This window comes from Myodes glareolus, chromosome 4 (genome assembly GCF_982192425.1).
Source record: "Myodes glareolus chromosome 4, mMyoGla1.1, whole genome shotgun sequence".
NCBI classification, from domain to species: Eukaryota; Metazoa; Chordata; class Mammalia; order Rodentia; family Cricetidae; genus Myodes; species Myodes glareolus.
Genome location: NC_142029.1, coordinates 12,921,435 through 12,942,458, shown reverse-complemented (window position 1 = coordinate 12,942,458; position 21,024 = coordinate 12,921,435). Strand labels below are relative to the sequence as shown.

The window sequence follows — 21,024 nt, the reverse complement described above, 5'->3', positions numbered from 1 at the left end:
CCTTTTGGCATGGTCCTTTGTTGAACAACCTGTTTGGTGCTTTCTAGAAAGTACCTTCTTGTAGAGGGATGAGAAATTTTTGCTTTGACCGTTTTTTTTTTGTTCCCCCCCCCCCAAAATCAGGTCTGTTTTGTAGGATTATAGGATGAGTTTCTTTTTGTGTGTGTCTTTAAAAAAATTGTTTAAAAAAATCTGTACAAAATAATGAGTTTCATGATGACATGATTATTACTGTACTTGCTTGGCTCATACTTGGCTCCCCCTTGATTGTCTCTGCTCCCCTCAAATTGTCCCGCTAGTTTCACATCATTCATATATATGAATATATATATCATTCTACATATGAGAAAACAGACAGTGTTTGTCTTTTTTTACATTTAACAGAGTCTATTATTATTTCAGTATTTCAAGAAATTTTTAGTGCACACAGGGGGTTTAAGAGTTTTTCATACATATATGTCATTGTGTTTTGCTCAAATGCACTCCCCATCAGTCACCTTCTATTTACTCAAATAGTCCCTTTCTGCCTTCACACTGTGTGTATGTGTGTTAAATTTAGATTGTACATGTGAGAGAAAACAGGATTTGCCTTTCTGAGTCTAGCTAATTTGTTTTACCTGATGATCCAAGTTCCATTCATTTTCATGCAGATGATGTCGATTGATTCTTTCTGGATGAGTAAAACTCATTTGTGTGTGTGTGTATGCCACTGATCCACCTTTCCTGGTGAATGTCTCGGCTGATTCTGCTTGGCTATAGTGAATACTGCAGTAGGACATGGATGTGCAAGTGTCTCTGGTTTGCTGTCTTCTACCTGATACCGTTGAGTGTCTAGGTCATATGGAAGCTCTCTCCACACTAGTTTCTGCAGTGACTGCTCCACTGGTTTACACTGACACCACCAGTGTAGTAGAGGTTCCTCTAACCCCACCCATCTCCTTACTAGATTTTGTTGACAAGAATTTTCCTGATGATACACATTCCGACCAGAATGAAATGGAATATAAATGTAGCTTTGATTTGTGTTTTCCTGACAGTTAAGAATGTCGAAGGCACGTTTTCCCTCCTTCTGCTTCTCATTTGGATCTAGGGAGTTAAGTCCAGTGTTCCAATATGTGTCTCTGTCTCTATCTCCATCCATCGCCAGATGAAGGTTCTATGGTGATATGCAAAATATTCATCAGTATGGTTCTGGGCCAAGGCCAGTTCAGGCACCCTCTCCTCTGCTGCCCAGGGAAGAATCTGGGGACCTCTCCTTGGGCCTGAGAACCCCTCCAGAAACAAGTCTCTTGCCAACCCTAAAATGGCTCCCTTAGTTGAGATATATACTTGCCTGCTCCCATATCCATCCTTCCTCCCCCCCATTTCATTCCCCCACGCCATCCTCAATCCTTCCCCTCTCCCTTCTCTCTAACCATCTCCCCTTACTTCCACCCTCTCCACAACCCCCCGTACACCCAAGTTTGCCTTGCAGTCTTGACTACTTCCAATATCTAGGAGGATAACTATATGATTTTCTTCAGGTTCACCTTCTTATTTAGCTTCTCTAGGATAACGAATTATAGGCTCAAAGACCTTTAACTATGGCTAGAATCCACTTATGAGTGAGTACATACCATATTCCTCTTTTGGGGTCTGGGTTACCTCACTCAGTAAAGCATTTTCCATTTCCATCCATTTGCATGCAAAATTCAAGATGTCATTGTTTTTTTACCGCTGAGTAAAACGTGAGCAAGATAGGCAGGACCAGAGGGAACCTTCATCCGACGATGGATGGCGATAGAGACGGAGACCCACATTGGAGCACTGGACTGAGCCCCCCAAGGTCCAAATGAGAAGCAGAAGGAGGGAGAACAGGAAAAAGGAAATCAGGACTGCGAGGGGTGCGTTCACCCACTAATACAAGGGGACTGATCGAATGAGAGCTCACCAAGGCCAGCTGGACTGGGACTGAGCAAGCATGTGATCAAACCGGATTCTCTGAATGTGGCTGACATGGGAGCTGACTGAGAAGCCATTTACAATGGCACTGGGTCTTGTTTCGTCTGCATGTACTGGCTGTTTGGGATCCTAGTCTGTTTGAATGTTCACCTTCCTAGACCTGGAGGGAGGTGGGAGGAACTTGAACTTTCCACAGGGTAGGAAACCCTGACTGCTCTTTGGACTGGAGAGGGAGGAGGAGAGGGAGTGGTGGGGGAAGGAGAGGGAGTGGGGGGAATGGAAGGGTATGGGGAGGAGGGGAGGAAGTGGTAATTTTTATAAACAAATAAATAAATTTAAAAAAAAGAATGTCGAAGGCATAGTTCTTCGGTAACTCCAGTTTCAGGGCTTTTGACGCCCTCTTCTGGACTCCTTGGGCACTAATCATGCATGCTGTGCACATTCATGTGTATGTATGTATGTATGTATGACAAAACAGACACAAAAAATGAAAACAGTTGTTACTGATTTCTAGAGATACTAATTCCTTCTCAGATTTGTATGGTTCGTGAGGATTTTCTCCTATTTCACTCTGCTGATTGTTTCCTTTGCTGGGCAGATGCATTATAATTTCATGCAATCCTGTTTGTCATTTAATGCAATTATTTCCTCAGATATTGACGCTCTTCTCAGAAAGTCTTGCCTTTCAGAGTGTCAAGGCTTATATTAACTGTTAGTGGTCTAGTTTCATGTACTACATGTGAATAAACAATTTTCCCAGCACCTTTGGAAAACCTTTGTTTCTAATGCACATTTTGACGTGTTTGTCAAAAATTAGGTGGCTATACTGTGTACGTTGATTTACGAGTTTCCTATTCTAGTAAGTTGGTCTGTGTGTCTGTTTTGGGCCAGTTTATTGTATTTGTTACATTTTCTGTGTAATATTATTTGAACTCAGGTATTGTGATAATCCTTACGTCATTGTTCATTCTACTAATGATTGCTCTGGCTCTCTAGGGTCTTTTGTGTTTCATATAGACCTTTGAAGTTTTTTTTTTTCATTTCTGTGAAGTATGTTAGAACTCAGGTGGGAATTGCTTTGAATCTATGGGTTGCTTTCAGGAATACAGCAACATTCTCTTCTGTGAATGTGGGAGATCTTCTCATCGTCTAGTATTTTCTTCAGGGTGTCAAAGTTTTTGTTGAAAAGGTTTTTTACCTCCTTGGTTCGGTTTGTTCTTAGGTATTTAATTTTTTAGCTTTGAAGCTTTGTGAATGGATTCCCCCTTCATGGTATTTTTCTTTGCAAGTTCACTTGTTGTTATGTAGAAAAGCTACTGAGTTTGGTGTGTTGATTTTGTGTCCACTTTGCTGAGGATATTTGTCAGATATCAGAGTTTTTCAAGTTATTCAAAATAGGAATAAGATGGTTCTTCCTTCCTACTTGTGACTTTTTTCTTTCTTTTTTCATACCTCTCGAGTTAAGACTTTGAGCAGTATGTTGAATGACAGCAGAAAGAATGGACATCCCTTTATCATTCCAGATTTTAGAGAAACTGTTTTCAAACTCCCCTCACTTAGTATAGTTTTATAATAGCTTTTATTATATACTCTGCTCATTCTTATTTTTTTGAGTCTTTTATCGTAAATGGATGCTGAACTTTATCTGAAGTGTTTTTTTGCATTGGTTGAGGCAATTGTATGATTTCTGGTCTTAGGTTTATTATGTGCTGTATCACGCTTACTGGTCTCTGTGTGTTGAACCATCCTTGCATTTCTGGGATGAAACCAACATGGTCATTTTCTTGAAGTATTGATTCAGTTTGCAAACATTTTATTGAGAAAGTATGCATCTATGTTTTTCAGGGAAATTGGTCCATAGTTTTCTTTGTATTTTTTAATCTAGTTTTTATAATTCAGGTAATTCTAGCTTCATAGAATGAGCGTGGGAGTGTTTCTTTTTCCATTTTATGGAGCAGTTTGAGGAGCATTGGTGTATTAGCCTTGTAAAGGTTTGGGAAGCAATAACATCTGTAACAGATGGCTCAGAGGTTAAGAGCGCTGCTCGCTCTGCTTGAGGTATTGAGTTCGATTCCCGTGTGTGTCACCAATGTCTAGTCCGTTATCAATAATCAGAAAAAAAAAGAAAAAAAGTTTGCTGGGCGGTGGTGGTGCACGCCATTAATCCCAGCACTCAGGAGGCAGAGGCAGGCAGATCTCTGTGAGTTCGAGGTCAGCCTGGGCTACAAGAGCTAGTTCCAGGACAGGCTCCAAAGCTACAGGGAAACCCTGTCTCGAAAAAAAAAAAAAGATTTGGGAAACTTCAGTAGTAAATATGTTCAGTCTTGGAATTTCCTTTGCTGGGGGGGGCTTTATTATTGCTTGAATCTGATTACTATAGATATTCCACAGTTGCTTATATTCTCTTAATTTTTTTCTTGCTAAATCATCTGTCTGTCCCCAGGAATTTATTCATTTTGTATAGACTTTCAGTCTTTTAGAGTTGAACACTTTAAAGTCTCTCCTGTTGACCCTTTGAATTTCATTGGTTTCTGCTATAATACATCCCTCTTTAACTATAATTTTATTAATTTGAGTTCTTATCTGTTTTAAGTCTGTTAGTATTTGTCTTATGAATTTGGAAGGCCAGTGTTTGAGGCTCACTATATTTACAGTTATTCTGTTATCTTGGTGAATTATCTCCTCCTTATGCTATGGCCTTTATCTCTCAGATTAATTATGTCTTGCAGTCTACTTTATTTGATGTCAGGATATTCACACTAGTTTGTTTATGGCTTCTATTTACTTAGTATATTGAATGTTCTGTGTGTTCTTGGGCATTGTGGTCATGCTTACGTGCGTTTTCTTCTCTTTCTGTCTGAATACTGCATAACCCAGACCTTGTCTTCCATCCCTGATATTCTTCTATTTGTCTCTTTTAGTCTATTGGAGACTATTTCTACTTAATACAAAATTGAGTGAAATTTAATTTCTAACATTTACTTTTTTAAGATTTAGTTTTGTTTTAATTTTATGTGTATGACTTTTTTCTGCATGTATGTATCATGTGTGTGCCTGGTGCCAACAAAGGTCAGAAGAGGGCATCAGATCCTCCTGAATGGGAATTACTGATGGTTATGATTCACTATGTAGGTGCTGGGAATAGAGGTGCTTGGGCCCTCTGCAAGAACAGCAAGTGCTTCTAATACCTGAGTCATATCCAGACTCACATTTTTAACATTTTTATTTTTTTCTCAAAATGTCAATTTCATCGCTAGGTTTGCCATGCTTGATTGATGCTTTCTCTCCCATGGTACTGACTTTCTCATGTATGAACTGGGTCTGTCCTGTTGGTAGAACTGTCAGTCTTGTGGCATCCGTGTTGCCTGGCTCACTTTCTAGATAAACCCTTTGCTGCCTGTCTTCTGTAGGACCCCATGCAGCTGGAGCCCAGTGAAGCTTGTCCCTTCCTGCTATGTTGCCCCTCTGCTCATCCACACTTCCCAGATATCTTTTCTCTACCTCTGTGATCCCTGATGCCTTTTACCATCTTTGGAGTATGATACATTTTTTATTAGCCCAAATTCTTATGTACCATGCCATGTAAGTCAGTTTCTCAGCTCCCATCTTACCCTCAGGTGTCCAGGTTGGGTTCTTGAGCCCAAGTATCTTTTGTGGGTGTTTAAATCCTCTAGAAGAGATAGCAATGGGGTGAGTGTATGTGGCATGTGGCATGTCCACTCAGAACTGGATCTCACTATCACAGGCCTGTGGGTTTCTAAGTCTATTTTTATAAATCCAGGGCCTACTGCACAGAGCTGTTTCCATCAGCCTACATGCTTAGAGGAGCCTAAGATAGAGCCAAGAGCTTCAGTATAGTAATTTTTTTTACAATGATACTTATATTTAGATTTTTTTGATTTTTCAAGTGTATTTGACCTTTAAAAAAGCTGGTCATGATTTATTCACAGAACTACAGTCATTTTATAATGAAGGCGTTGATAACTTGTTATGGGTGCATCTAATATTAAGCACCTGTTCTCTTAACTTCCCAACCACGACAAACAGACCTTGTTCCCATGGAACTCTTAAAACTTCATTTTGCTGGTTGGTTCTTGTTTCCCGAGGTTACTATCAAAGACCCATTTCTATGGTCTGTGCTCTCTTGTTATTTTATCATTGCTTCTTGGGATGAAATTCCTCGTAGCTGTTAAGATCAAGCCTGCGGGTGTTCTGTTTGAGGGCAGCAGAGAGATTCTGAGGACACTTGAGAACTGAAGTGGAGCTTGAAGGCTGACTTCTGGCCCTGCTTAGTGTTTTCCTCTTTTCCCAATATTTACTTGATAGTTCTGAAACGTGCACATGACCATAACTTTCTTATATTTTGGTTGTGAGCCTAGCCTTTAACGGCTGAGCCATCTTTCCAGCCCGACCATAACTTTCTAATACAGTGCTCTGCTATGTATAATGAGTTATATCATACATAAAACTTGTAGCTTATGTGTGTAGATGCACTTTTATACCATATATATTTAAGTTAATTTTCTTTCACTGGCCATTTTTTTTTTAAATAACAGTGAGGAACATTTGATCCCTCTGCTTTTATAGATGGGGAAGTGGAGATGAGAAGTCAGCGCTCTAGCTTCAGAAGGACCACTTTTCCAACAGGTTTTTTTTTTAAGAGTGCAGAATCTTATAAGAAATTTTTACATGCAAGATTGGCACACACACACATTCACACACACCCATACACACACATTTAGCAAAGATAATGCTTTTAAGTTATAACCAGAGATCAACAGTGGAGGCAGAGCTGGGAAAAGTGTTGAAAAAAAAAGAGCCTTGCACTAGATAAGCAGGTATTTCTGTAACTGAGAAATGATGTCACTGTGTCGAAACCAAGAATGTGTTCTTTTGATAGCTGTGGCACTTGACCATTTTCCTTGACTAGACATTTTTCTTGTTCTCATAGTGTATGAAATGAATATGACCTTGCTTCCTTCTTTTGTTAAAAATCTGGAAGAATAAATGACCTTTACCTATGATGCCCTGGGCTCAGTTTGCTTGAATTCGCTCTCTCCTTTGCCTACATGTGGCCTACTCTGCACACACCATAGCCTGCTTAAGTAAACTCCATGAACCCGGCAAGCTGGTGGGACTGTGTGTCTTGTACTCAAGGCAAATCTGAGTTTATCAGTATCAGCATTTGAAGGTCAAGTACCATTTATGTAGACTCTTATTTGCTGAGCACTGGGTCTTCCTGTCCTTGAGGGCAGCACTGAAAGTGGGCAGGATTTCTAGACTGAGAAACAAGGAAAGTTGGGAACAAACAAGACTAAGGATGCACAATACATCAAACACAGAGAATTACCTGGCCATCTTGATTCATTGATAAGAATGTTCAGCAACTTGAATATAACTGGGGTGAGCAAGGGGGGCTTCTCCTTCATGGTCCAGCATCTTTCCAGGGCTCTCTCCTTTGCAAATGTCCATGCCACTCATCACATAAGCAAAAACCAGGAAAAAATATATATATATATATATATAGTGTGTGTGTGTGTGTGTGGTGAGTGTGTGTATGGGTGTGGTACACATGTTCCATAACGTGAATGAAGGTCAGATGATAACTCGTTGGAGTTGGTTTTCTCTTTCCACTATTTGTGTGGGTCCAAGGGATCAAACTCAGGTGTTAGGCTTGGTGGCAAGTGTCTACCCACTGAGCCCATTTCACTGACCACAGGAACTGATCTATACTTTGCAGTTTGTTCAGAAAGCTGCAGTCTGCGAAGACAGTGAGTCACCACCCAAAGATTTGTCTTCCACCTCATCTTTAGCCTGCAGATTATTGTGAGAAGGGGAATGAAGGCTTCTAATCATGCCAAAGTTTAGTCTTACCCCTGTGATCAGGCCTTTGGGTATGTTTCTGTGGTTCTGTATTCCCTCATTATTCTCTCTGTATATTAGGGGAGGATTTTCATGATTGACATCTAGATTGAAAGTTAATTCAAAACAAACTATTAGCAGTGTGTATGTGCGCGCCCGTGTGCGTGCGTGCGTGTGTGTGCTGGACTACTTGTAGTTTCTTGTCCACAGAATGTGCAGACATGATATTATAATTCACTGTGAAGTGAACTTGTAACTTTGGTCAACCCTGAACCAACTCCTTCTCTGATACTCAGGGCCCACCCTGCCTGGGGGGCACACACATTGCTAATAGCCAGAGCCCGTGTAAGCCTTAGCACACTGACTAGTACTGTACTGACATATTTCTTTTTATTTGTTCTAAACTTACTTTTTTTTTATTTGAGTTAGTTCTGATCCTCAGAGATACTTGATGGCTCTGGTTTGAGCTAATAAAGGTATAAATTGATAAGCTTTGCTAATAGTGATAGAATATACGTCCTGCTGGGCAGACCTGTTAGAATAGATGAGTGGAGATGTGAGCAAGCTCTCAGATTATAACTCTCTGCCCTCCCGAGAAGAAAAACTGGAAGTCAGTTTTAAGCCATGTCTAGATGGGGAAGAGGAGTTCAAGCAGGCAGGATGAGAGGCATCCGGAGGGAGAAAGGAAGATTCGAGGATATAGCACCGTTTGTTAGAAGTAGTCGTCAAGACATTAATAGTTTATACTATGCCAGCCTGTGTGTAAACTGCAAGGGCTCTGGGAATCAGCCTTGTGTGTCTGTGCGAGTGTGGATGAACATACCGTGTAACCTGGCCCATGCCTGACTTCCTTGGTTATCTTGAAATAGGTATGGATGTGCATTTTCTCTGTTTGGGTTTTTTTTTTTTTTGAGGATTTACATTTAACATTGAAATTCATTGTTTATGTTTTTCTTGTCTCTGTCACTCTTTGTATTTCTTGTCTTGCCAGGAGATCCTGAGCACAGATTTTGGTTTCAGACTTGAGCTTGTACTCTTCAAGGAGGCTTCCTTCTTGTGTAAGCCTGTTCCTTGACCTGTCAAATTGGAATAACTGTATATCTCCTGTATTGACTTTCTTCAGTCATGTTTCCTGGAAAATGGCCGCGAATGCTTTAGCACGGGGCTGTCAGGTAGGAAGTATGCAGCACATTTTCCTGTCGTCCTGCAGCTGCTTTGGGTTACTCTCATAAAAGTAGTGACCAGAAAAGAGTGCCAGTCTGGGGAACATTCAGAGGCTTTGTGGGCTGTAGCAGTTGGAGTCTAACCATCATTTATTAAGCCTTTTCTGTGATTTATTTAGCAAGATGTCAGTTCACTTCCTAAAGCAGCAAGAACGAGGGTCTTAACAGAAGCTTGATTTCTCACAGTCCAGGAACACCCGCCCCATTGCTAGATCTCCTTCCTGAAGACCACTACTTTGATTTTTTTATTTAATTTTTAACTATGCATGCATGTGTGTGTGTGTGAATGTGTAAATATGTGCACATTAGTGCAGTGCCTGTGGAAATTAGAAGAGTGTGTCTGATTTCCTGGAGTTGAACTTGAAGGAGGTTGTGAACGTCCCATTGTGGATGATGGGAAATGGGCTCAGGTCCTCTGAAAGAACGGTATGAACTCTTAACCACGGATCAGCCTCTCCAGCCCCATTTTATTATTTCTTAAATGTCCTTGTACACGAACACACACACACACACACACCCTCACCCTTAAGTTCTCTCACTTGTTATATAAGTTACTGTACAAATTGCCCTTCAATTTGCTTTATTCAACTTTAATGGCATATTTTGACAGTTTTTACACTTTATATAGATGTACCTCTTATTTTTAAATATCTTAGTATCATTCTACTTTAAGATGTATCACACTTTACATAAATTTATCTGTTGAACTTTGCATTTGAATGGTTTTGCTTTTACAGGGAATCATACAGTGAATAAAACATATTTGAAGAACAAATTCCCAGCAGCTGAAAGCTATGCTTCCCGTGTGAACACTGAATGTTTCTGTTGACTGATGCTTTATCTGGTCACCAGTGTAGGTGAGAATGACTGCCACACCCTTGCTGACCTCAGTGCCGTCAACTACTTTATGGCCCTTTGATGAACAGGAGCTGTGGTTTTTGTGGACTCATGTCTGTCACTTTCCTTAGGGTTTTGGCTTTTAGTGCGGTTAGAGTCCCCTTCTCAAATGTGAGGGAAGACTACCTATTTTTTTCTGCACTAAAACTGTTGTAAATTCTGGTAATTCAGGAGGAATCTGTAAAAACATAAAAAGGTTTTGAAGATGAATCTCCTTCCTCTACTTTTTTCCCTGTCTCCAGTAAAGTTAAGTAATTTTACTTCTGAGTTAGTTAATTTTGTGTTATGTGTATGTGTGTGCACGTGTGCACATGTATTGGAGGCTGCAGTTGACATTGCGTGTCTTCCTTGATCACTGTCTCCTTGAACACTGATCACTATTCAGCTGGACTTTCTAACCAATGAGTTCTAGGGATCTACCTGTCTCCAGCTCCCCAGTGCTAGGGTTACGGACACTGTGGTAACTGTGGTTATGGAACTGTCCCCAGCTCTTTTATGGAGGTGTCAGGAGTCTGAACTTAGTTTGTCATGCTTGTATTGTAAACATTCTACTGACTGAGCCAAAATTATTTATGTTTATATAAGCAAATGCATATTTTTTATTATTATCCAACAGTTGTCTACTTATTATTTATGTATTGTTTATTTTATCAGAAAAGGGAGCATAATACACACAGTATTCTGTACCTGCTTTCTTCAAATTTATTTTGAAAATGATTCCGTATCAGCATAAACATATCATCTAAAATATTTTTGTAAAGCATATTGTATAGTATGTTGGGAGGCGAGTGTGGTGGCTAATGTTAATTGTCAACGACAGAATTTGGGAGATGGGAGATGAGCTTCTGGGCATGCCTGTGGGGATTATCTTGTTACTTTAGCTGAGGCTGCAGATCTGTTCACTGTGGGTGGCACCATGTCCACAGGTGAGATCCTGGACTGTGTTAGTGGAGAAAGGGAACTGAACAGCAGCATGCATTCATTACCGTCTGTTTCCTTATTGTGGTGGGTGCCAAGTAAGCAGTGTGGCCAGCTGCCCTGAGTTCTTGGGGCCTTGAGTTTCCTGCCAGGATGGACTATATATTGTGAGCTGTGAGCTAAAAGAAACCTGTTCTCCTCTAAGTGACTTTTGTCGGAGACAAAACTATTCTTTAGTTTGTTAAACAAACACTCCTTGTTGGGCGTTGAGGTAGGCCCCAGATTGAAACTGTATGTATGCATCACCTCGATATCAACAGATGTCTCCTAGAGCACTGAAGACAATCTGAAGAGATGGGACAACTGATGCAGTCACGGATACTGACTGAAGGAACTTTAGCAAACTTGTGCACCTGTGTAGCCAGCCATCCTCGTTCTAGAAAGCTTACTCAGCTTTTTCTGAACTCCATCACTTTGTTGGCAGCATCTATTTGTTCCTTGTGTCCATAGACCTAAACTTCCACGTTCTTTTTATCACCTGGGAGGTTATTTCATTACTCTATTAAAAAATTCTGGGTCTGAGTATTGGTCTGTGCCATGGTTAGTGCCATGGAGTCCAGAACAGGTCGCCAGGTTTCCCTGGGATCCAGAGTTACAGACAGATGGTTATGAGATACTATGTTGGTTCTGGGAACTGAATCTGCAAGAGCAGACAGTGCCCTTAACCTCTGAACCATCTCTTCAGTCCCTGGGAATCTATTTCCTGTGATCCTGCCGTAGTGGAGCCAGCACTTTCAGGCTTCAAGCTGCTCTCTCTTTCTTGTCCTTTATTGTCTCTACTACTACAGCTACAGACTTCTCTGTTTTTGCAGATCTTGTGACTAGATAAGGCTCATCCACATGCACAGGGAATAGTCCTGTCTTGAGTGCACAAAAATAGATCTATAAAGTTTCTTCGGTGGTGTTGTGTAGTCACAGGTGCTGGTCTGGTGACAAGGGGGTGGACATTTTTGGAGCATCCATTATTTGGCCTACCACAGAGTGTGAAGGGGAAATTTCTTTTCCACGCTGTACCAAGTCGTGATTCACTCCTTCTCAGTTTATTTAAGAGCTACCTTTACCCACAGGGAACTATGTGATGTCATATATTTATTTCTGGATATTATGTGCTGTTTCATTCACATGCTTATTCTTTTACATGTTAGCACCACTTCAAAAGATGTAGGTAAGTTTCTACAAACATTTAAAAATGCGAAAGAATATTTTTCACTTAGCATTTCTTCTATTAAGAATATCTTAGCTACTCTGGCTTATTTAACCTCTTAGATGGACTTGAGATATATTTCATTAATTTCTTTTTACATCTTTGTAAAAGTTAAAAAAATCAGTTGGGGTTTGTGAGATGACTCAGCAGGTAAGGGCACTGTCAAGCTTGATGAGTTTATCCCTGGAAGCACATGGTAAAAGAAGAAAACCAACTCTTGCAAGTTATCCTCTGACCTCCATGCATGTGCCAAAGCACAGCCCACCATAGATAAATAAGTGTAATTAAATTTTAAATCAAATTTTGTTGAATTATAATCATTAATAAAATTATCTGACATTTTATAATCGCAAATTTTCACAGACAGAAATGCGGGCTAATTGTAAAAGTGTAGACTGTAATAAGTGTGTAAAATTTATTTTACTTTTCCTGTAAATCAGTCTTGTAAATTTAAGGGTGTTCATAGATATGTAATAAAGTTCTCTTTAAAAGTTCCTGTAAGAATTACATGTATATGTTTACTAAATTTAGTATATTGTTATTCTAGTTTTTCTTTCAAAATCTCTTTCCCCAGGCTGACAGATACAAGTTATTTTAGTCCTCTGTTAATTCCAGCTTGTAAACACCAAGTCATACAGCAGTGTCAAGTTAATTAACCTCCCTAGGAGTCCTGCTTTTGCTTTTCTCAGAGGGTGAGCTGTTCCATTTGTAATCTGAAATTTAATGAAAACCATATTTTGAAGTACTGCTTAGCCAAGGGACAAGAGTGAGTCAGTCTGAGGTGAGTCAAGTCCTAGTCTGAGTGTCAGGGACATTTAGGATCTAAAAATTGACTGTATTGAAAATTCTGCACAGCAACAAGCCAAGTCTGGAACAAACCAGTAAAATGTTAGCCTTTTCCCATTCTACTCACAAACAAACAAATAAACATTTCATGAAATCATGTTAGATCATTTTCTTCATGTTTGCTTTGCAACGTCAACAGTGGTTTTATTGAGTTGCAGTTTGGTTTGCCAGTCATTGCTCATCTTTTAAAGGAAATTGGGTAGAACAGAAACTTAGTGGTTTGGAGAAGCTGTAGGGTAGACAATAACTTCTAGCTGTCATGCTCTGGGTACAGAGAGAGTGTCTAGGAGCTGTGGGCTAAGGGTGCTCAGCACAACCTAGGACCCCACATTTATTTCAAGAGAACTTAGCCAGTGATCACAGGTATTACTTGTACATTAAGGTATGGTCAGAATGGAAAGAAGCATGATGCTCAAAATGACAACAGGAAGGTCAGAGACCACAGAAATATCCAGCCCTGGATGTTCATACATTTGTCTTATAGGGAGTGACTAAATTTTTCACTGAGTAAAACAATATTTTGATGTTTCTCCTGTAGTTTTGCTTAGAACTGCATTCCCCAGTAGAACTTTTTGCTATGATGGAAACAGTTTAGAACCACTCTTTAAAAAAAAAAAGCAGTAGCCACTAACTATGTAGCCATGGAACGTTTGAGATGTGGTTAGGGTGATTGGAGAATGGGAACTTTATGCTGGAGAGATGGCCCAGACATTAAGAGTGCTTGTTGCTCTAGCAGAAGACCTGGGTTGGATTCCTTACACCCACATGACAATTCATACCCACCTTTAATTCCAGTTCCAGGGAATCCAATACTTTTTTTTCTGATCTTGGGCTCCAGGCTCATATGAACATGCAGTCAAACACTCATCACATATTAAAATTACATCTTAAAAATAATGGGTGCTTTGATTGTATCTATATTTGGCTAGTGGTGCCATATTGGACAAGCTGTTCTTAGAACAGCATGGAAGCTAGATAGAATGGCAGTAGTCAGAGCAAAGCCACTGTGCTATTAACTATAAGAAATAGCTAGGCAGTAAGGACATTGGCTTATTTGGAGACACTTTGCTGTTGGAAACCCTACAGCTCCTGTCAAGCTTCTATTTGAATAGCTGTCATTAGAGAGCCAGATACTGACCTCCTCCCTACTTCTGCTCCCATTTCTCACCAGTGGGACTCAGGAGGTCTACCTAGGGGACTCTGGGAAAGTTCTACTCATTTACAAGCATTGAGTGGTGACAGAGCCAGGTAGCTCTTCTCGTCCCCCTCTTCCTTCCTGCCTTTAGGATAATGCCTGGAGTTTCAGTGATCTTCTTCATACTGGAGAGGATAAGTGTGATGGCACACACAAAGACAGATGCTGTCACAGAAGATGAGGAGTTGTGCTCTTCCTATCTAACTTCTGGTTATGTGAGAAAATTACCCCTCTTCGTTCAAACACTATCATATGTTCTGGGGATGCATCCTAACTGGTGCACACTCATAAATATGCGCCCAGAATTCCTCCATTCATCAGACCTGTGTCTCCCACCAACTGTCCTGTGATTCTCTGGACTCTGTCCTCTTCTTTTGAGCTTTGACTTTTTGCTTAGTGCAGAAGGACATGGGGCCACACGTCTACACATCTCAGTACTTAGGCTCATAGTCTTACTTTCTCATTGCTCAAAGCAGCAGGCAGCTTCTCTTTTGAAACTTTGAAAAGTGTTTTTAAAAAAGATCCTGCTGCAGGACTGGGGAGATGGCTCAGTGCAGTAGTTCTCAAACTGTGGGTCACGACCTCTGGGCCAAAGCACCGTTTTACAGGAATCACATATCAGATATCCTGCATGTCAGATATTTATATTGTGCTACATAACAGTAGCAAAGTTATAGTTATGAAGTAGCAATAATTTTATGGTTGGGGTCATTATAACATGAGGAATTGTATTAAAGGGTCACGGTATTAGGAAGGTTGAGAACTATATTGCCTTAGGAGGAGAAATGCTTGAGGTGCAGGCATTAGATATGGGACCCATTGGTGCTGGAGAATTGTCTGCATTCTGTCAATCATGTATTTTAATAAAACGCTGATTGGCCAGGCAGGAAGTATAGGTGGGTCAACCAGACAGGAAGTATAGGCGGGGCGATGAAAACAGGAGAGAAGAAGGCTAGGAAGGAGGAAGTCCCTCCGCTGTTCCTGCCCAGATCACCGAAGAGGCAACATGTGAGCTGCCACGCTGAGAAAGGTACTGAGTCGTATGGCTAACATAGATCAGAATAATGGGTTAAGATAAGTCATAAGAACTAATAAGTAGCCTGACCTAATGGGCCAATCAACTTTTATAATTTATAGAGATCTCTGTGTGATTGATTTTCTCTGGGACTTGCCGGTTGTGGGGTACCGGGCAGGAACAGATACCCCAACAAGCCAGCCCCCCTCATGTTACAACCCATTCCCAAAATCTATGTAAAAAGTCCAGACCCAGTGCTGCATGCTTGTAACCCCAGCCATAAGGAGGCAGAGATGGATGGATCCATGTAGCTTGCTGGCCAGCTAGTCCAACTAATTTTGTAAGACTCCTGACAATAAGAGGTCGTGTTGTAAAGAAATAAAATAAACAAGGTAGACAGTATCTAAGGAACAACACCCAAGATTTTCCTCTGACACATGCTTGCATGTATACCCACTCCTGTGCACATGAACATGTATACACATTACTCTTCCCCCTGCAAGAAAGAATCCCCCTATTGTCTCAGAGTCCTTCTAAAAACATCTCTTTAGTCCTTCAAAAAAAAATCTACATTCAGTACTGAACCAATCTCTGGCAGGGAAATACAATTTGCTCATCAAACCCTTGGCAACTAGAGTAGAGCCAGCTTCTCTTAATGCCAAGGGACTTGGCAGTGGAAGTAGATAATAGAAGGAAAATTGGGCTTAGTTAAGAGTAGCTACTTTAAAGAGCACAAGAATGGCTCATTCCAGCCAAATGGAGAGGTCAGCTTCCTAAGTTCCAAACATCATTGTTATTAAGCTTCAACCATCATATTTCTGCCATAAAAGTTTGATCTATTTTTAGTTTTTAATTACAAAACCATCCCGGCACTATTCTTTCTAACAAAATAGAATCTAATGAGATCCCCTAAACCACTGACTAGTAATAGGTGTCTTTAGAAAATTTATTCCCTGAGCTGCTTAGTGCTTGTATGAATGACAGATGTCAAGTTCCTGTCCAGGCCCCACTCTCCTCACAGCTGCAGCAGTGATACTACTTGCTAACAAAATTAACTAACACAGGTCTGATATACTGTTATCTAGTAATCATTTATTGAAAACAACACAACCAAAGACGTGTTCCTATTCAAAACTCTTAACAACAACAATAAAAAAAACAAGAACCCATCATGGCCTGATGGTTGGGTCAGTTAGGAACTTCAAAAGGTGAGACCCATATAATCAGTAACTCAGGAAGAGACTCACAGGATTAGTCACCAGAGAAAGGCTGTTTAAACCGCAGGATACCACCTGGGTTAAATTAAAAAGACCGATAATACCTAGCATCAAAAAGTTTTTGGTGATTTATGTTTCTAATATTCTTCTATTGAGAGCCTAGATTGAGTCAATTTGGAAAACAGGCAGTATTTTGTTGTACGAGGGAGAGGCGGACTGCATCCCACCACCCGGCTAGCTTAACCCCTGAAATAACTACACAGAAATTGTATTAATTTAAATACTGTCTGTCCCATTATATCCAGCCCCTTATTGGCTAACTCTCACATATTAGTTTAACCCATTTTTAATAATCTGTATCACTACTTGACTGTGACTTACTGGTATGAGTCTAACCAGCGTCCATCTCAGAGAGGAGAGCCATGGCGTCTGTCACACTGTCTTCTTTCTCCAAGAATTCTGTTTTGTGTATCATGCCCATCTAAGGGCTGTCCTATCAAAAGGCCAAGGCAGTTTTCTTTATTAAACCAATGAAAGCAACACATAGAAAGAAGACCTTCCTATACCATTTTCCCTTTTTCTGTTTAAACAAAAAAGAAAGGCTTTCGTTTTAACATAGTAAAATTATATATAACAGAACTTATCAAGCAAGAAATAGTTACAATATTTATATTGATTTTATCTTTTATCATAACAAAGGAAAACAATAACTATAACTATCTATTTATTTTTCAACTCCATCAAAGACTTCAGAAGGATATATTATTACATAAGTAAATGAGAAGTAAGCAACTTCCAAAACTCTAGAAATGACAGAGACATCTTGCTGCCTGTACAGTTACCCAAAGTTTTTTTGTACCATTGCGGCATCCATCTTTAGCCTACAGGCCCATATTATCCAGCAGACATTTTTATGAAGCAGGAAATTTTAAAGACAGTTCAGTCAGTTTCTTTTATATCCTGTAGAATGTCTTGCAGACTCTTTCATGAAACAGGAACCCTGAAGGACCATCTCACCTTTAGGCAAGTTCAGCAGTCCTCTCTCTGTGGGTTCTTTGTGTCCAGTTTATGCAACAGTCCAGGAAAGAGCAGTTTTTTGCCCAAATGGCTAACCAACTCCATAAGGAGTCTCTTTGATGCCCATCTTCCTCTTGAAGTAGCTGGTGCTGCCAGGAGCAGATGTGTCTCATTGTCATGAAAAGCCCTAAGTTATTAAAACATTAAATGCCATATTCTGTAGTCTTTGAAAGATATGAAGAATGCCTATCTAACTGAAATATATTTCTGTATATCTAGAAAATCTAACTAACATGACTACAAGCTTGACTATTATTGATGATTATCCATTAACAACCTATATTTCCTAATTATACCTTACATTTTTAAATGAACTACACAATCACAACACCTTAATCAATATCAGAAATACATATACATATAACAAGATTGACCTTAAACTTATATCAACAAAGAAAAATTTATACCAATGTAAATTATTACTGACGCTAAACAGTGCATTCTCCCCTATGACCAGTGATTCTATTTTCTAGAATGTGGACTTCTCTATTGAAAGACATGTACAAAGTATTTATAAAAACCTCATAATTGTTGATATATATTATCTGATGATAATATACACTTATTAATGTGCTCATTTTCATGATCACAGGAGGTAAATGTTGGGTACTGTAAGCCGTAACATGTAATCCCTGCCACAGGATAGGTTTTAGCTGCTGTCTTGTCAGTTGGGCAGGACCCCAGCATGACTCCAAAACAATTAGTGTCTTCCTGCCCTTTCTTTCCTGGGGTGCATGCCATTTAGCACTACCAGAGATGGGGGAGGCTTGGTATCCTGTCAGCTTCTGGGTATCTTGGCATAGCATAGTGTACATGAGGAAATAAACACTTTTTAAGTAAAAATACAAGTCAAGAAAATACTCTTTAATACCGCACTTGTATTTGAAGCACAATTAATAAAAACTCAGATAGAGAAATTGGGGTTCAACTTGAAGATCCGAAAAGTAAAAGCAGCCAGCCACTGGCTCTTACCTCTATCTCAGTCCAAAATGGCGATTCTGCTTCCAGGAATCTCAGAATGAGACTGTGTCTGAGATCCTCCCGTTTTATAATCCTCTCTAGGTATGGGATTAAAGGCATGTACCACCCGGTTTCTATGGCAACTAGCGTGGCTACTAGGATTAAAGGTGTATGTTACCACTGCCTGGTCTGTAAGGCTGACCAGTGGGGCTGTTTTACTCTCTGATCTTCAGGCAAGCTTTGCTTATCAAAATGCAAATAAAATGTCATTACCTGTATTTCCTTTGAACCTCAGTTTTATTTTTTTATTAAAAAAACAAACAAAAACTAAATGCAAAGCAATGGGGTATGGCAGCACATTCTATAACCCCAGCATTCAGAAGATGGAGCTTAGGGGGATCCACAGCTGAAGGATCTAAGTTACAAAGCAAGACCTTGTTCCAGAGTACAAAGTGCTGGAGCTGCAAGCTCAGTGATAGAGTGCTTAACTTGTTCAGTGCCCGGGTTTGATCACTAGCACTGCCACACACACACACACACGTGCACCGCAAGTTTATCATCTTACCTTTCAATTTTGAGACAGGATCTCAATTATATTCATCTTGTTCAGCTGATCTAGAATGTTTCTACTTGTAAAACTGAACCTCCACATCCCTAACAACTCTCCCTTTCTCCTTTTTCCCACTCCAAGCAACTTCATTTTACTCTCCGTGTCTATGAATTTGACTACAGTGGTACCCTAGAGAAGTGAAATCATACATTGCATGTCTCTTTGTGTCTGGTTTATTTTATCAACATATTGTCTTCAAGGTTCATCTGTGGTATAGACTATGTCATAATTTCTTCTTTTTTAAAGTCTAGCATTACATTGTACATATCTCACACAGTTGTTGATTTATCAGTAGATAAAATTTGTTTACTTTAAAATAGACTTATTTTCATTTTATATGTATGGATGTTTTGTCTGCATGTATGTACACTATGTGTGTTTAAACACAAGTTGTCTGGAAGAGCAACCAGTGCTCTTAACCATTGAGACATCGCTGTAGCCTCTGCAGCACATTTTCTTTATTCATTCATCTATCAATTGTCACTTCGGCAGATTCCATAATGTGGCTATTTTGAACAGTTAATGGTAAACACAAGTATGCAGGCTTCCCTATGGTAAGATGACCTTACTGAGTGTCAACTTTCAGTTAAATTGAATTGACCATAAAAATTAAAAAAAAAAACCTTAAAAAATCTCATTATCAGGAAGTGGAGAGATGGGTTCAGTGGTTAAGAACACTGGCTGCTCTACCAGAGAACCTGAGTTCAATTCCCAGCGCCCATGTGACAGCTCACAACTGTCTATAACTCCAGTCTCAGGGGATCTGATGCCTTCTTCTAGCCTCTGTGGGCCCTGTGTATACATAGTGCATGGACATACACAAAGGCAAAGCACTTATCCATATAAAAGTAAAGTTGAAAAACAAAACCCAACAAATAATCAACTCTTGTCAGGTTTTAAATGAGGTGGACCACAAATATTTTTAGCCCTTTTTCTCTCCTGAGAATCATTGAGATTTTCATTTTGAAAGTTTCTTAGGTGGGACTGGACATTTTATACCTTAAGATCAGAGAGAAAAAGTATGTTTTTACCAAGAAGGTTTTGGAAGTACTCATACAGATTAAATATCCAGGAAAAACACTGGTTAAATATTCTGCTTTTTTTCTTTTAGGGCAGGCAGTGTCATTTTTAATACCCTTTATATATATCTATTTCTATTTTTTATTTTTAAAGTATCCACAGACATTATTGCCTCTACCTGTGTTGCTGGTGGTTTATGTAGAGGACTAGAGATATGCTTAGTTCTGCAGTTATAGCCAAGTTATCAGCAGACCCTTCATTGATTGATCATTGTTTTGACTCTGGTCCCTTTCTGTCAGGCGGTGTGGATATTGTCAGAAGTGTGTGTAATTTTTTTCGTAGAGACAAGTTCCCTCTCTGGCTGACACCAGATGTCAACCATCTCCTCCCAGGGAGAGACTCCTGGGGAAATTCTAATTTCTTGGTGACCATTGTTTCAGTAGTCTTATAACCAAAGGAAGGAACTTGTGCAACTATAGAATATCATCATTCCTTCCAGGCTTCTTCTAGTCTGAGATCAAGAGACAGACTTCATGGAGTTTTTAGAGGTCTGTTCAGGACAGATTGTGAGACAAATTCAGCTACTTTTAATTCTCTTTACATCCTGTGTTAAAGCATGAGTGATAGTGAGGTCTAAGTTCCCAGTCAGGTGTATTGGATTTTCCATTGTGTGGAGTGACGTATAGATAAGATGAAAATTAAAATGTTTTTCTCTTTACTAGATTTGGATTTCAGTGGCTTGTCTTTGAAATGTGTTAAATAATTTGTTTCCTTCTTTTTTTTGGATATTTCAGATCCGTTTCAGCTCTGGAGAAAAAGGTGAACAAAAGTTAATGTAGTGCTGTAAATATTAACCAAAGGCATAACCAAGCAGATGACTCAAACTCCAAGCCACACACAAAACCAAAACAAACAGTAAGCTGGGTTTCCACACCTGGAGCAAGGGTGCATCCTCTGCTACTGAAAACGTGCTTGTAAC

The 21,024-nt window shown here is 39.7% G+C and overlaps 1 protein-coding gene across 1 annotated transcript in view; it reads left to right on the top strand.

Annotated features, from left to right (window-relative positions):
- The window catches only part of Trank1 (tetratricopeptide repeat and ankyrin repeat containing 1), an 83,500-nt gene that overhangs the window by 1,732 nt on the left and 60,744 nt on the right, over nt 1–21,024 (top strand). The window contains exon 2 of the mRNA XM_087905108.1: nt 8,795–8,861. Coding sequence (XP_087761234.1) covers nt 8,795–8,861 — 67 coding nt within the window. The remainder of the gene's footprint in view (nt 1–8,794; nt 8,862–21,024) is intronic.